The 17,927-nt window shown below is 42.1% G+C and overlaps 1 protein-coding gene across 1 annotated transcript; it reads right to left on the reverse strand.

The window, feature by feature from the left end:
• Positions 1-1,925: 1,925 nt before the first annotated feature.
• Positions 1,926-2,423, reverse strand: SF3B5 (splicing factor 3b subunit 5). The gene has a single exon (XM_064446968.1). The coding sequence runs from the start codon at positions 2,353-2,355 to the stop codon at positions 2,095-2,097; it is 261 nt and encodes an 86-aa protein (XP_064303038.1). The 5' UTR covers positions 2,356-2,423; the 3' UTR covers positions 1,926-2,094.
• Between the last annotated feature and the right edge of the window lie 15,504 nt (positions 2,424-17,927).

The raw sequence follows: 17,927 nt of genomic DNA on the forward strand, positions 1-17,927 counted from the left end.
CTTTCTTGACTTTTTAAGTTCTCATTTATGTGGGAGTGAATTAAGTTGCATAGTTTGTTTTTCCTTCCATGTAAGAGAACCAAGACTCGTCTTCACAAAACATTGCAATTTCAGTTTCCATCTATTCTAAAAGCATCTGTGTTCTCACTCCACCTCTTCCAGTTCCCAAGTCCCAGCACTGAGGCTGGAGCTCCCTTGCCATCAGTGAATTAATTGCGGATCCACTGTCTGTTGCATGTGCCAGCTGCTGTTGGCCGCCAGCAGACAAGACAGACACCTTACGGAACTACTCGCAGGGCAATGCAATAATATGATTGATGCTTTTGTTGTTTCTTCTGTCTGGACAGCGTAGCTATGGTGCATGTAAGGCAAGCGAAGCAGGAACAGCAGTGTTCCCAGCGGGACTCTCCCACGCCACCCTTCTTCACTAAGTATGGTGCCGGTTTGTACAGGGAAAAGGCAAGGTTCTAAGATCTGGTCAGAGACAAACTTTTAGTAAGAATAATAGTAACAGGAACCTTGCTTAATCTAGATACAAATTTTGCTTGATTTTTGCAGGACTGCATTACATGCCCACTCATAAGTGTCTGAACTCAGCTAAGGAAAATCTTTCAGCCACGTTCCTCAGTATGTGAGGAACAGATGCTCTTCAAATCACCTGCACCAGCTTGCATGAAAAGTGAAAGGCAGGATTTTTCTACAAATCCCCACCATTTATTGGAAATGGCAGTAGTTCCCCACAAAACCTGCAGGTAAAATTTATTTAGGACCACTTCACCTTTGCCTTCATCTCAATATGTGCAACAAAATTGGAAAAGGGCCGTCTTTTAATTCTTCAGAAAATGGATGTACTGACCTGAACGTGGCCTCAGGAGCTTGCACAATTTTTCTTACTTTATTACAGAATTATTAATAGCTTAGTTTTAAAAGAACGAAGAGAGTGTGAGAAGTTTATCACTCAAAAGTTTTGAGATCACCGATTTAAGAAAAAAGTCCTTGGTAAGCTTGCATACAGTCTTAACAGAATCAGAAAACCCTGAACTTTCCTCTCCAATTCAAAAAAACAACTTGCCACAAAAAAACACCCCCGAAACCCAACAAACCCAAACCTGCCCACAGTTACAATGGTCCACGTCAGAAATGAGCGCGCTGTATTGCTCCAAGCAATGTATCTCTTAAGTTTTACCCTGGGGCCTTCCCGTTCATTAGAACTCAAAATTTTTACCACAAGTGACCAGGAAATCTATTTTAGGTGACAGATCAAAACCAACATCAGTTCAGTTTGCAGTCTGATCTAAGACTGTGTCACCTCAAAACATTTTACGTCAAAGGAGCAGTGAGCAACCCTTACATTCCTCTTGGGAAGTAAAGAGAAATTTGGAGAAGTCATCTGGCAAAATGGTTTAGCTTTTCCCTAGCCTCTGCACCACTTATTCCATAGTCACAGCGTCTAACCCCACATTAATACACTTGTTCAGTGTGATACCATAGAAAAAAAAAATCAATATCTAAATGGCTAGAAAACATCAGTAAAAAAGAAAAAAAGTAGTTAGGCGGGAACAGAGAGAATCAAGATTTGGAAAACTCACAGCACTGGTGAGAGGAAGACGAGGCAAAAGAACAGCGTTTGACGAGAAGCCATTTTGCAGCTTTAAAGCACCAGAAGCAATCGACTGATGCCGCACCACAAACCACCCCACACGAGAAATTCTACGAAATCACACCCTTTGAGTGCCACCAAACTTCCCCCCCCCCCCCGCCCCCCCGCGACACGCTCCCGGTAAGCAGGCGCAGGGACAACGCTCTCCGTGAGGCACCCGAGACTCGCACCTCAGGCGGCTGTACGGAAACGCGCCAGTACCGAGTAACGGCCGCTCCTCCACAACAAAGAGCTCTCGCTAGCAGACCACCAAGCCAAACGCCAGCAATGCCCAGTAGGTTTTATTATTTTCCATTTTAAAAAATCCGCACGGTTGTACAGCGAAGGGAGCCGAGGCTGCCCAGAGGCCGGCACTTCAGGCGGCTTCTCCCCGCCGGAGCCCCTCGAGGGCCGGGCACGCGCGGGGCGGCGGCGGGCGGCGGGGCGGCGCCGCGCTACGACTCGTCGGGCTTGTCGGCGGGCGGCCCGCAGGGCTGCAGCATCTTCTCCATCAGGTTGAAGCGGACGCGCGCCTTGCTCTCGTTCTCGGCGATGGCGAAGTAGTTGAGCAGGTCGAAGTGGCCCATGTAGGAGCAGTACGAGTCCCGGTGCTGGTTCACCAGCCACTCCCACTTGGTGGTGTCGGCGTGGCCCGTCCCGATGTACTTGGACTGGAGGTGCTCCAGCTGGCTGTGGATGGTGTACCGGTCCGTCATGGCGATGCCGGCGGCGGCGGCGATGAAGCGCGGCGCCAAATGGCGAGCGGAAGTGAGGTGGCTTGACGTCACGACCCCTTTCCTTTCCCCGCCCGGCCCGTGAGGCGGTAGCGGGGATTTACGGCTCCGCCGTCGGCTTTGAACGGAAATTAAGGCAAACCTTACCGAGCGGTCAGCGCTTTCCTGCCGCGGTGCGCCGTGGCAGCGCGGTCCCCGCCCGGGGCGGGGGAGACGGAGGGCTGCGGACGGGTGCTGGCGTGGTCACATGTTAATATGATCGGTAATAAGGTCATTTACTGCTGGTTTGGTTACTCTAATTCACTAATCAAATGGCAGTTACAGCTCCAGTATCGTTATGGATGGGCAGGGAACGGCTCGAGCAAGTCCAGCAGAGAGCTACCAAGATGATCAGGAGCTGGATCATCGCCCTTATGAGGAAAGGCTGAGAGACCGGGGTTTGTTCAGCCTGGAGAAGAGAAGACTGAGGGGGGATCTCATCAATACCCATAAATATCTAAAGGGTGGGTGTCAGGAGGATGGGACTAGGCTCTTTTCAGCAGTGCCCAATGACAGGACAAGGCCAGTGGGCACAAGCTGGAACACGGGAAGTTCCACCTGAACATGAGAAGAAGCTTCTTTCCTGTGAGGGTGCCAGAGCAGCGGCACAGGCTGCCCAGGGAGGCTGTGGAGTCTCCTTCCCTGGAGACATTCAAAATCCGCCTGGACGCACCCCTGTGGCCCCTGCTCTGGGTGTGCCTGCTCAAGCAGGGGGGTTGGATAAGGCGATCTCCAGGGGCCCCTTCCAACCCCTACCACTCTGTGATTCTGTTATTTTAAAGCACGTACTTGTGGATGAGCGACTAGTTCAGGATCCCATATTCTGGAGACCAGCACAAGGCTGAGCCTCAAGTTAAGCCTGATGCCTGACAGAGCCTCAAGCCTCACATTAAAGCCTCAAGCCTCACATTAAAGCCTCAAGCCTGATGTCAATTTGTAAAGCAAAGATGGCTTTGAATATTGTAGCTACTGCTTAATTCGCATGCAAACTGTCAAATCTGGCTACAAAATGCCTAGGTCATGGGGAACATCAGAAAATCTCCGTTTGCCAGGAGACTTTATAAAACAAGAAATTAAAAACACTGAGGCGCACACTTCAGGGCTCAGCTCCTGACACTGTGTGAACTGTGCCTCCGTTTTCCTTCCAAAACAAGTGACGCAGGAAGTCTGCCTGTGAAGAAAGAAAAAGCTAACAGAAAGATAGCCAGGCAGTGCTAAGAGCAACCCAAGGCTCCCTTTTCGTTAGCCCTTTGCTTGGTCAGAGGCCAATGCAGCACTTCCTGTGGTCACTTTCATAGAGGTAGTCCATATGGAGAAAGGCTAAAGAAGTGCACAGCATTTGCAGGTCCTCCCAAAATAAGTAGTTTGGTAAAGTTACTTCTGCTACATGCAGATGAGGAAAAGTACTGTAGGTCCCATCTATGTTCCTTGGTAAGGCACAGAGCTCTTAGTTACTTCTCCTCAGGCAGGCTTTGCAACTGAGCAGGGTCAAGGGATTTAAGCCAATACTAAGTATTACCATTTAAACGATTTTTGACAGTGCAGGTAGTATTTTACGTGAATGTTAAACTCACAAGCAGATATAAAAACCACAGCAATTATAAATTGCATTGTGTATCTTGTTTGGTCAAAGTGGAGCTTGACATGAATTTTGTCTTCCACTGAATAAGTACACTTTCTTCTTCGGCTCTCTCCAAGGCCTTACATAATGTTAAGTTTAAAATGTATCAAATGATTCATGCTTTCATATGATAGGAGTGTTTTTAATCACTTGTTTTAAAATAGGAAAGACACATTGCCAGAAATTTTCCAATAGGACACTGAGCTATTTCTTCCTCCTCTTGTAAACACCCCGTAGTCAAAAGAAATCCACAGAAATGTTCTGTGAAAACCCGGATGATTATTAAGCCCCTTGTTTAAAAGCAAGCATCTTATGAAACAAAGGCTGCAGAAAGCAACGTCAAAACAATGCCCCAAAGTGTCCTTACCTTTTAGTGCAAAGAACTAAATAAGGACTATAATTTTTTTAATTATTTTTATGAGGATCTGTTGAGTCATTGCTATCAAGGCTTACTTAGCAGGAAGCAGTTTTGCCCAGCTGGATACAGCAATTGCATTCTGTGGTTGCTTCCAGAGAGACCAAGAAAGAAAAAACAAACAAGCAAACACAACTCCTCAGGAGTTTCTATCCATGCTGCTATATAGAAAGACAAAGAAAAGTGTATTCTGAATATGGGAAAGCAGTAATTTCTTTTTTAAATGGCGTCTTTATAAAGAGCAGGACAGTCTGAAGGACACTAAGTTTTGACAAATGTTCAGTGCCAACACAGTGACACATAGGGCTGATCTCAGAGCTGTTTTGAAGTTATCATCTTGGAAACTCTAAGTCAGGAGATTAACTGATTAAAATAATAAGTCTTTGGAATGGAAAAGATGCCCAGAGCTTATCTATTTATTGCAGCTGTTGCAGGAGTTTCTAGGAGTAACAGTTACATTAAACCAAACAGGTATTAAGAGTTCTAGTTCAAAAAAACAGCCTGAAAGGGATGTGTAAACCTGAAATTTTCAGCAAACTTGATAGCAGGCCAGATTAAAACACTGCATTCATGTATCCAGTGCTCTGGGAAAACATGTACCAAAACTTCACTCTATACTGGCTTTGATCACAAACTCCTCTGAGAGAACCAGACAAGCTTACCAATACAAGGAAGAAAAAATAGGTAGTAAAATTACCAGCCAACACACAAGTAACAAATATTTACAATATTCCCTAACTTCAAGTTTCACTTGAAAAATACAAAGTTTCAGCTGCTAGCTTTAAAGAATTATATTCAATTATATTCACTTTATCTTAATTTCTTCTTCTGCACAAAAATAAAGTCTGTTGTTAGGCCTTGCTCTTCTTGTTAGGTCTGTGCAAAATGGATGCCTGCACTTGGGCATTTTCATTTCAAGTTTAGGAATATAAGTGACTGGGGGGAGGGAGAGAATGTATGTAAGTATGCGTATGTGCACAGATGTAGATATATATAGAGCGAATTATCAATCAGTGGTAATTTGCTTGTGCGATTAGGATTCCTGAATAATCTAGCATTTTAGGTTATTTCAAGCATTTTGCACTGAATACCATTAAATAAAACTATCAGAATATTTCATACCTGTCTTGGTCTCTGAAGTCATGTTGATATAGAATTAGTGTCTGAAACAACCGATGCTTACTTATGGAATTCACATAAATGTGTTAAGCGCTGAAATAATCTGTTGGGAGAGCAAAGCCGTATTACTTCAAGCAAAGTTTCAAATGGCCGAGTCACCAGGAGCGTGCCATGAACGGCAGCGGCCACCAGGTGTCAGGGTTGGACTTGCACAAATTCGTCTTGCATAAAGCGGGGATAATTCGTTCCTCCTCCGAAATGTAGACAGAGGGTAGAGGAGGCCGCTGGACAACAAAGACAGAGTGACAGAGTGACAGAGTGACAGTCTGTTGCAAGGTATAACCGAGTTTTTAAATTTCCTACTGACTTTTCGGGTAGAAGAGTGAAGACACAAATGCCCCACCAACAAAGGGATGCAACGATCTTAATAGATAAATCCAACACACACCCAGAAAGATGATAAAATGGAGACACATGCCTTTTTTTTTTTTTTTTCAGAAATTCCTCTATTCTTCACTATATTGATTTATCCTACAAATACGATTTCAGAGAAAAAAAAATGTTTGAAATTGCATTAGCCTGGAAAGAATGGTGCTAGAAATTAAATAATGATGAGAAATTAATGTCTTTATGTGGGAAATAACCTTTTTTTTTGTTAGAAGTATGCATTTCTTTAAAAATATGTTGCTTTTGCTGTAACAGGGTTCTTAAATAATTATTTGAAGAGGTCACATTACCACTTAGAAACTTCAGGCCGCAAAAATTACCTTTCTTTAATTGCAAGGTCTGGGTTTTGGGGTTTTTTTTTCCCCTCAGATTTCCTGTGTCATCACATGCACTGTGAAAGCCTTTTTGTAATGTATGCACTTTTTCAAATGCTGTTGTAGTCTACCAACATTAACAGCCTCCAGAAGCCCTTGTTTTGACTATGTAACAGGTGGAAGAACTTTTTGCTGCTTTTCTCAGAGATCCTGTGAAAAACCTTTTTCATAAGCAGGTCTCTATATCCGCCTTGTCTTGCATAAGCTCCCCTAATTTATTTTCCTTGCAGGCAGAATTGTAGTTCTGCTCTAGTGTAAGAATATGCCTTCACGCTGCAACCACCTGCAGCATTTGGGGCTGCTTCTAAGACAGAGGAAATACAGTCCCTGCAAGCATTGTTAAGTTTAAAACTTTCTTCCACTACTAGAAACTATGTTTTGCTACTGCTTTGATTTTATAGTGTGTAAATACTCAAATATCTGAAAGGTTCTTTTAGGGTTGTGCGTCTGACTTTGCCAAAGTCAGCAGATAAGAAGAACATGGAATAAAAAATAGGAAAAGAAGCAATACTGTGTCTCGCACCACTGAAATGCAATGCTTCAAGCTGCTGTGTGTCAATGTTCCTATCTGGAAAAGGGAATCATTATTTTAAATCATACTGCAACTGGAGAAATTCACTGTCGAAAAATTATCTTGGCCTAAGGTTTAGGGCAGGCATCATTTATTATTGGGCAGTGCCATGCTTAGGCTTGGATATGTTGGCGTGTACTGAAACTTGGGTCAGGAGGCTGTTGTACTGAGTGATTTGCAGCTTGTGGGAAATAAAATGTTAGATTGAAAATCAAGTTGTAATGGCAGTTTCAATGTTTTTACGGTATTTTTGTTTTGGCTTTGTTGCATCATATGCTGCCAGAGTTATGCACTAAGCTTTATTAAAACTCCCTAAATAATTTCTAAAATAATGTAGTCTGTAGTACCCTATTGTTTCATGATGGCAGAGTGAAAAGGTGAAGGTCCCGATCAGGTCAATTGACCCTCTGTTAGACTGTTCTCTATCAAACTGAGTAGATCTGTGACCTGCACTAATGGCCCCTTGCCTACAAGCAGCTTATGGAGTGCAAAGATTTGGCCTAGTAGCTTCACAATTCATCCCTTGCTTGTGAATATTACCATGGCACAATACTCCTTCTTCTGTATATGTTTGAATAACAGCTATGTGCCTCAGGTGTGCAATTTAATCACAATTTAATTAGCTTAGTTTAGATGCCAGTGAGAATTTCCTAGGTGGTGTAGGAGCACCCTAAGAGTAGAGCCACAGCAGGGGTCGCTAGTACAGTGCTTACAGATGGGACTCTGAAATAATGTGGTGATCTGAGAAATGTGGTGCGGAAGGAGAAGATGCAGCACCTCTACCAAGAGCACAGCAGAGATCTGGGAGAGGCAGCTCTCCCTTGCTGTTTAGGAGGAAGTTCTTTATTCCAAAGTCATCACTTTGAAAAGAAAAAGCCCTCCACTAATGTGATTAGTTAGTGCTTCGGCCTAAAAATAGAGCTAACAACAGTTTGTCAGGTGAATTGAAGTTGCTTGTCCGTGTACATTTTTCTAACAGGAAAGGTTTGTTCTTGTCATGCATTTTAAAATAAAATTAATTAATAGTAGTAAATGCAACACAACTAGGGAAGACTATGGGGCTATCCAAGATGCACCTGTATTCTGCCCACACTTTTCTTGGGTGTCTTCCCTTCATTCACCCTAGATAAACTGTCGTGACTAATACAGCTATTAATTGTGTTCAATAAGGTATATGAAAGTAGCAATGATGAAACTTATGTCTTTAAATAGGCCCTAGAGAAGACATCAGAAGCGTACACAAGCTTAAATTAGAAGAAATTGATCTGACCGTTGAGTAGATCTGTATATCGCTGTCTTCTATGTTCAGGGAAGAGTAAGGACAGAGGAGGTGACTTTCCTTTTTTTAAATCTGACTCTTGAAGCTGCTTAATGCAGCTGTTTCTTTTCTTGTCTGCCACATACGTATCATGTTTTAAAAATACTGATTTCTTCAGAACGGTACTTAAAAATGTTCTGCACAAGGAAGCCTATCTGTAACCAGTCTTTTCCCCCTCCAGCTTCCCCCCTACACACACGTGCAAAAGTATTCATCATTTCACCTCCCACTCTGCAGCAAGCACAGAGGACATTGGTGTCATCATCCTTATCTCAACAAAAATCTATCGTCTGTATTCTGCACAAGGGCAAAACTCATCTGTCAACACACAGTGAGTCAGTTCATAAAAGTAAAATCATAGCAGGAGAGTATGGAGCTACTGATATTAGGGAGTCATCAGCTTGTCTGTTTGGGGTCTGTTATACTAATTCATGTTATGGAATTTCAGGCTGTGGATTGCTCGTGGGGCAGATGGCAAAGGAAGGAGGGAGCAGCAGGATATTTAGGAAATTAGCACCATTACAGAAGGAAGAATATAACTGTTCCTTCTGTGCATCTCTAGGAAAAGGCAAACCAGCAACTGCCAGTTAACCGCTTGTTTCTCAGCTTGGGTTGTGTTTCCTCATCTGAAATAAGAAATGTACGTAAGCCTCTTGCATTTACTGTAGAAATAAAGCTTTCACTAATGAGACTGTGCAATGTATCTCACTTTCAGCTCTATCAAAATATTGTTTATTTCCTTTAAGGCAGATAGAACATAATTTTTCACAACACCAAGCACCACATAGAAATTTATATATTCAAAGCACAGCTCTTGATAACTCACGATAAATGTCTTCTTGCTTGCTGGTTTCATTCTTGGGAATGTGTTGTTTGTCACAAGCTCAAAATTCTTTAATTCACCAGATCCTCAAAATAAAAAAGTAAGCCAAGAGTGTTGAGACTTGGCAAGGAATAAGCCAGTGGAAGTAAGGTATTTATAGTCAGGATTGGACAATGTTAATAATGTATGATGATAGCCATCCCATCTATGCATTCTGCCACGTGATTTGAGAGCTTGAAAGAGAATTTTTTATTTTGGAAAGCAAAAATATGCAAGAAGTACAGCAGAAAGATGTTATCGGTTTTAGACTGTGGTATTTCTCCCCACCTCCTCAGCACCATGCAGACTAAGAAACCTTGAACTGGACAAAATAAAAAAAACTGGTGGACAAAGTGTTGTCAAACCCAGACACTCAGAAATCACCTGAAGCTGGAAATTTTTAAATAAGCTTTTAAAATGGTGGGGGTTTTGCTGGTTTTTTTTAAGTAACATATATTGTTTGCTTTATTTTTTTCCTTTTTGCATTTTGAGCTTCTCTATTTCACTTAGTTTGTATTTGCTTTTCTCCATAAATGTTTGAAAGTTTTTATTTGTATGATTTTTGATGGTACTTAGTTTTAGAAAAGCAGAGCTGAAATGTTTACATGCTCAAATGGCTGCAGGGACAGAGGCTTTAGGAAAAGCACCAGTCATTGTGAAAACTGTTGGCACTGGGGTTGTGATCTAGAGCCCCAACAGGATGTGCGTACATTATGTAGAAAACGGCTGAGGCATCTCTCAGAATAGCTGTTGTGAAGAACAGACAATTTGGTACTCACGTACAGCTGTGTATTGAAACCCTTTTTTTGTGTTTTGGAACGTATCAGTATTCAGTATGAAATTAAAACATCTGCAAACCATAACTCTCTGTTCCCTTTTTCCTATCTTTTTCAGCCTCGTAACTTAACGATAAGCTCCTCTTGGCTAAGGCATTCTCCTACAGTGTTTACACTGCAGTTCACCCTGTGGGGCCTCATTCATGGCCTCATGGTGGGATTGTTGTAATATCAACTAATGTGGCTATTGGCGAGGTTCACCTCTGGGCATGGGCGTAAAGATACCTGGTTTTGAACAGGACTAATGGGATATATTTCTTACAGGCCGAGAGAGGGAAGTGCAATCTACCCAGTGGGCTCTTCACTTTCAGCGCCAAATGCAGCCTAAAGGTTCTGTCAGTAGGTGTTGAGGGTTAGGTATTTCAGGTGCTAAGGCCATTGGCAACAGTCATTCATACCTGGCACCTCAAAAAGATCAAGCCTGAAGGGTAAGGAAAGATTATTGTTGATTCAGATGTGCTAGCAAAAAATGTCGGCATTCCAGGAACAGGCGGGCGCAGAGATTCCCATGCCACTGTGTGCATGAGTCTGTGACTGCCTGTAACTGGCATGACAACTCCACCTTTGTCACACTCTGAAACATAGGAAATTATTTGCAACCCTTAGAAGAAAAGTCAAAGACAATTAAAGAAATTATCTCTCAACTACAATTGCAATTACAGCAAGTTGCCGGGTGATTTTTATAAGCAAGGGATGAACACACAACAGTAGCAACAGAAAATGCTATCGGAAAGAAAATCTAATCTCTTTTAGTTAAAGGACCATGAACACTGATCAGTGTAATCCCATGACAGCTTTTCTATCCCGCTTTTAACTAGTTCCTTGTGTGAAGATGAGCTGAAGATGATTCTTCTTTAAAATATATTTACTCTGTCTCACATAGGTAACTGCACACAGAATAAAGGCTCCATAATCTTTTCCATACTGTGGCTGCCTGCTGAATTTATCCCTGTGAAAAGGGCTGCTCTGACTGACTCAGCCACAGAACTGATTTGTCTTGTCAGTGGAGGAGAGACTTGTGTAGATGCTGAGTCACAAACTTGCTTGCATAATTGAAAGGGTAAAACAAGCTTGCCAGGTGACTCAATTTGCAATTTGATACTCATCTCATTCCCAAATGCACATACACCTGTATTTTGGGATAGCAGGGATAGTTAATTACAGTTTGAGTCATTCCCATGGTACCCATGGAATGCCTCCTTCTGAAATGCTCTGCTGTTCAGTTCTCTCTCCCACAACCCCTGGGATGTGGCCAAGTGTTTCTTCCCTCACAGGGTGGAGGGGGGGTAGAAACCTGTGTTTTCCCTCACTTCTAAGAACAGTCACCTTTACTATCCTAACAGATCCTCACATAAGTCAAAAACCCAGCATCAGTGCTTTTCATCTTTTCAAGGGACTGTTATTACCCTATTTAAAGGACTTAGCAATAATCTATTTTCAATGGTAAGTGAGGGTTAAGAAAGAAGGTGGATCTTTTGTGTATGTGTAGCATTCCAAAACAGTGACATAGAAATTGTAAGCCAAAATCTTCCTGCAGATGTAGGTATATTGTTTTGACTGCTGTTTGTAGGAGGAAAAAAAAATGGCCTTTTAGCACAGAAGATCTGATGCTCAAGAGGAATTAGAAAAGCCTTTGCACTGAGAGCAGTTAGGCCGATGCTCTATCAGCCAAAGAAACAGAAGCATGTAACTGTGCTTTAAGGAAAAGCTAGCCATAAACCTAGAGAAAAAACACTGTTGCAGGCAGCCATCTACCCTATGGATGTCATTGTTTCCTTCATAGAACATACTATGAAGTGCAGTAGTCTCTCTTTTGAGAACTGTATAGTATCCTACAAGCACTAACTCTTGACAGCTGTACTAAGAAAGAAAAATACTAGCCTAATTGAGTAGACAAGGACATTGACACAAGTAGCAATGAAAACCCTTGCCAGAAGCCCCACACTGAACTGGTGGCAGAGCAGGCTCCTTGCTGGTACTGCACTGTGCCCACCACCCCGCGGTGCCTCCAGCTCTCCCTGAAGATTTTTCACTGACTCAGCTCAGCACATCATCTCTAGATGAGACTTGTTTATTACCATAAGGGTTTGCTTTGGGTAAATTAGCCCTCTGGAAAATTTTATTGTCAGTTAAGTTTCTGTTTCCTCCTACGTCCTTGAGCAGAGTCTGAGCTGAGCCCAGACTCACACTGATACATTTCTCACCCTTCTTACACTGTATGCTGTGGAGCTCCTCTGAGATTTGTATGCAGAGTTAGTCATATGTTTAACTCCAATGAGTTCTACCACTTCTATAGCAAATCTGAAAATTTTCACTTTCTTACCCAAACCAAAATGAAACTCTGTATGGCCAGGATGAGCCAGGGTGGTGGTGGGGGGGTGTGCATCTGAATACACTTCTAAAGTACCTCTACTAATATGCTCCATACAAATAACAACTTGTACGTTGTCTCTGACAATATCTTTCCAGCTGCTCGAATGCAAACTCCATCCCAGAAATCCCACAGCTGTTGGTTATTAGGGGGTTGTCTCAAGAAAAAGGTCACCTTCAACCTCTTTTTTACAGTTTTCTCCTGAATATTATTAAAGGAGTTCAAAAGAAACAAACTTTGGGCTTAGGCAGACCTTTGATAGTAGTTTTTTTCTAAGAAAAGTGCTCTAATGAAGGTGTGTTAGAGCAAAACATGTCTTGTAGATGTGTGGTAGTATTGGGTTTGGATTGCTACACGTATATCTGGGTGTGGACCCCTACTTCCCCAAGGCTTGGGGCATCAGTGTTGGGATTTTTGGGTCAGCTCATTAGGAAGCTGGGACAACCACAAGTCTGGTTGTGATTTGCAGTTGTGTACGTATCTGAATTCTGGGGGCTAGTTTGGGCTTGTCTCTAGGATCTGGGAAGCATTCATCAAAAATACATATTGTAACTGCCAAAGCCAGCTGCCTGAGCATTTGTATAATTAATTTCATTTTGCTGTCTCGTTCTCATCTTAAGGGCATTGGCTAGAGGACACACATTGTCTATACACTCACCTGGACATGATTGTTACATATTGATTCTCCTCTATACGAGTATCGAAACAGCCCATTGCCTATCCTCAGTCTCATGCTTCCTGTATTTTTTAATATTGGACCTGTCTCACTTGATGCCATGGTTAAACTTCCATTGTCTTCACTGAAAGCAGAATTTGGCAATTAATTTCAACTGGCATAGACTTCTTATTAAGTAGCATATAGTATTTTCTATGCCAACTGATAGCATTCACACCTAAGAAATTATTTAAGGAAGAGAAGTAGAAAGATGGCTGTGTAGAGGCATAAGCCTTAAGAGAAACAAAATACCTGTAAGAAAAAAAGGCAGAGACATGAAAAGACTTGTAATTTTTTCATGAAAGGAGGTGACTAGCTCTCAGGGGATTTGGATGCAACTTCTAGTTAGATCAAGACTTCCCGTACACCTGTAGGCATTTTGATGCTTTCTGTGATTTCTTTCCTATCTATAATACATGGGTAGCAATAAACATAGCAGTATTTTTAAAGTAATTGCTTGCAAATTGGTTTAGAGAGCCTGAAGTAGAACATAGTTTATAAATGTAATGTAATATTATCATTGCTGTCACATAAATTGAAACCCTAGCTTAGTCCACCAACTTAATTTAATTGTCACTAAAGCCACATGTATGGCAGGGTTTCTAACATTACTTGGAAAATCATCTTGAAAACAACTGGCACATCTATCTCCTTTCATCTCCGGGGAATAAGACTCTGAAAATTTCCGTGTAGTACATGTTTGAAGGCTGATGTTACTGGGTGTGTAAGAGAATTTGGAGAGTGCTTGCTTGTGTCTAATCAATCTCTCTTATGACTTGTAATATATTGCAAACACTTGTTAAACTGTTAAACTGCCTCCTAAAATTCTTAGACCAGTCACAAGCAGCCTGGATGCACCTCAGCACCTAATAATCCAGTATCAGTTTGGCAATGTACGCTATCAGGCCACCAGCTGGTGCCAGCCAAGCGTGTTTTATGTCTTGCACTTACAGACAGAGTGTAGGTAGATTGAGCTACCCAGACACCTGAACGAAGACAGACTTGTTTTCAAAGAAAGCTACAAATGGTTGAACTGCAGATATGTATCACTAGAAACAACAAATCTCTGGAAAATAAACTCAGTAGATTGGTAACCAAGATTAAAATGAAATGTAGGTGTGTTGCAGTGAGAATGTTGACTAATGAAGAGCTGGCTTTGCTCTAGCAGCTAATAAGCCTACCTCAGACACTGTTCATGCAGTAACAGGCACTAGATGGTGAGTGGCTGCTCCTGCACTGTGGGATGTGGAATTTAAGGACTTCCTATTTAGAGGCATCTTTCAGCGCCAAGTTCTGGCCTCTACAGCTGTTGATTTTGGAACACATTAGAATCACAGATCAGGAGAGACCTTGAGGAGCTATATTGTCCAATCTCCTGCTCAAAGCAGAGTGAACCTGATTTCTGACCAGGCATCTCTGGGCTTTGTCCAGGCAGGTGTGCTGGTTTTGGCTGGGACAGGGTTAATTTTCTCCACAGTATCTACTATGAGGCTATGTTTTGGAATTGTGCTGAACACAGTGTTGATAATACAGGGATATTTTCGTTATTGCTGAGCAGTGCTTACACAGAGTCCTGTCCTTTTCTGCTCCTCACCCCACCCCACCAGCGAGTGGTTGGGGGTGCACAAGAAAATGGGAGGGGGCACAGCTGGGACAGCTGACCCCAACTGGCCAAAGGGACGTTCCACACCATACGACGTCATGCTCAGCATATGAAACTGGGGGAAGAAGAAAGAAGCGGGGGACACTTTCAGAGTGATGGTGTTTGTCTTCCCAAGCAACTGTTATGTGTGATGGGAGCCCTGCTTTCCTGGGGATGGCTGCACACCTGCCTGCCCATGGGAAGGAGTGAATGAATTCCTTGTTTTGCTTTGCTTGTGCACGTGGCTTTTGCTTTACCTATTAAACTGTCTTTATCCCAACCCACGAGTTTTCTCGCTTTTACTCTTCCAATTCTCTCCCCCATCCCACCGGAGGGGAGTGAGTGAGTGCTGGGTGGGGCTTAGTTGCCAGCTGGGGTTAAACCCTGACACTGGATCTTGAAAATCTCCAGGAACAGAGATTCTACAACTTCTGCAAGAAATCTCCTGTTCCAATGCTCCATTGCCCTCAGAGTGGGAATGTTCCTTTATATCCTATTTGAATGTGCCCTATCTCAATTTATGAGCATTGTTTCTCATTCTCCTGCGATACACTTGGGTTGTATGTGTAATCTCCTCATCAGTACTTTAAGGCTGCTGTTAGGTCCCCTATATCTTTTCTCCTCTGGGCTAAATGAGCCCAATTCCTTCAGCCTCTCCTCACAGGTCAAACACTCCAGTCCTCTGACCATCTTGGTGACTCTCTGCTGGACTCGCTCAAGTTCATCTACATCCTCCTCATACTGGGAATCCCAAAACTGTTTACTTTCTTACAAAAGGAAAGGAAAAGGAGCAAGAACTCTTCCTGTACCTATTATGTACTTTCTGGGTCATGCAGCTCTACAGCAACAGGGAGGGTTATTTATCAGCTTGCTCTTTCCCAAGAGTAAGCAAAGTGTAACTAAGGTTTCCAGACCTCACACCCGTACATTCTAACTGACCAGAACAGTCCCACAAATTGGCTGTGAGTTTGAATTGCAAGAGTAATGATGATCTTCTCTGTGACTGATATGGAGCTGAATCCTATGTGGAGAATCCAGTCAGAGGGAGACAGAGGAATAAAGCCATATAGGTAATGGAATAACCTTAAGAAAACTGTGCATTCCAAGGTGGCCAGAGGTGGAAATGTAAGGAATCTGTTATCTCAGTGCATCTTTTTCCCCCCCCACCCATGTTTGCTCCTGGGTTTAAAGGAGGGGACTGCACAGCATCAGTTGAGCAGGTGACCTGATCCCCTTGACAAATGAAGGAGGAGAGAAAGGTGTCTGTAAAGAAGGATTATCTTGCACATAATTAATTTAACTGTCACTAAAGCTGAAGATATGGCAAGATTTCAAACATCACTTGGAAAATTTTCTTGCCACGTCATATGATAGAAATATTTTTCATCAGAAATTGACATGTCTATTTCCTGACATCTTCAGGTAGTGAGCATATGAAATTTGATATGCAGGTATTCAGTGTGTTATTTGGAATGGAAATGAAGTATAGATTCTCTTCTCTGGACGTATTCTGAGCACTGATTATTGGTGAAATTTAAACAAATTTGCTGTTGGATATTTCAGGAGATTAATTTTGTTTATCTGTTGTTGAATTATGTTGTTAAGCTATACTTGATTTTAAATCCACACCAAATTGGTATTTACTGCAATTGTATATGCTCTACAGTTAATATTAAATGTGAACAGTATTTTAAATTATTATTTATGTAGGATCTTCTCTTGCATAATTATATTTTAGTTGGGTTTTCTTTTATTTATCATATTGTAAAAATGTGTTCTCTAAGACAGAAACTGTATTCAACATCCTTCTTACCGATATGTGTGTAACACTGCCATTATCGACTACCAGGTTTGCAGTAAAACCAATGGTTCAAGGCCATGTAGCGCAAGGGTGTGTAACATTGTTTTCTGGGCTTATTCCCCATCTATGTAGCATTTCTCTTGGGTCTGGCCAAGAAGCAAGGCTTATTCTGTCAGGCATGGTCCACATGTATATTAGATGATGTATCTTTCCAGAAACATTTATTTTCAGTAAAAAGGTGTGTGAGTCCACTTCTCAGGACTAAAAATAGAGCTACCTGATTTTTCTTATAATATTTTTAATATTATATTAATAATGGACTTTCTGTAATCTCTCAGAATCTCACTGTGTCATTGTAACAGTTTATTAGCTTAACAAGAAATACATGCTTTCAACCCTTGACATGAATTTTGGAGAACTGACTTACCCCATCTGAAGCTGTAGTCTTACGTTTTAGTGTATTTTAATATTTTGTATTTCAATAAATATTTAAGTACACCTTAACACATCTTAATAAGATTTAGAAAATTAGGCTAAAATAAGATTCAAGAAGTCATCTAATCCATTCCCCACCTCAATTTAAAATCAGCCATACCTGAATTATTCCTAGCAGATATTTATCCAGCTTAAAAAAGAAGCATAGCCAGGATAGGTTGCATCACTGAAGCTGAAAGTGGATGGAAGAAATAAGAACTGATTATGTATGCACCGTGCAATCCTTATCTGCCATAGTAAAGTACAACCTACACAGAGATGCTACTTGTAAAGTGTGTGTATATATATATATATAAACCCACATTTTTCAGACCAAATATTTCTCTAGGTTGATAAATTGGAACAGAAGCTGTGTGCTCTGGTTTTGGTTCATCTGTTAGGACTTCCCCATCAGTTTGCTCACTTGGCTATGAACTCAGCAAATGCAAAGGACAGCATCTGATGCTTTCAGAGATCCGGACGTTAAGGGACCTGTGTAACAGTGCCAATGTCCAGCTCCATCCTGATGGATGCACAGTCAATTAATTGGAAGGAAATAGTTGCTTCACATGAAAATATGACTGTACACCTTGGCTGCTGCAGAATGTCTCTCACCCATCCCTGCCTCTGAGCGCAGAGCCAGCTGGGCAGGGCGGGCAGTGGCTGGGACTCACCCAGGGCTCCTGCAGATTTGGTCAGGCTTGATCTTTCTGAAACCAACCACCAAGGCAGCTGCATCCATCAAAAGCCGGTAGCTTTATAAAAACAGTGCAGATACTAAGTTGCCGTTCTGCCTTACTCACTTTCACGTACAGACGCTTCACGTACAGAGGTACATTTACCCCCATCACTGGGGTAAATGAGAGGAAACCTGTGGTCTCCCATGGCATTACAGTAGAGATATTCAGTGCCCCCAGTACTTTCTACCTTTGCATTTCTTAAATATGAG

Source organism: Phalacrocorax carbo, chromosome 3, assembly GCF_963921805.1.
Source record: "Phalacrocorax carbo chromosome 3, bPhaCar2.1, whole genome shotgun sequence".
NCBI classification, from domain to species: domain Eukaryota; kingdom Metazoa; phylum Chordata; class Aves; order Suliformes; family Phalacrocoracidae; genus Phalacrocorax; species Phalacrocorax carbo.

Excerpts from the sequence above, each read along its gene's own strand:
- SF3B5 (XM_064446968.1), bottom strand. The coding sequence starts at position 2,355 with ATGACGGACCGGTACACCATCCACAGCCAGCTGGAGCACCTCCAGTCC.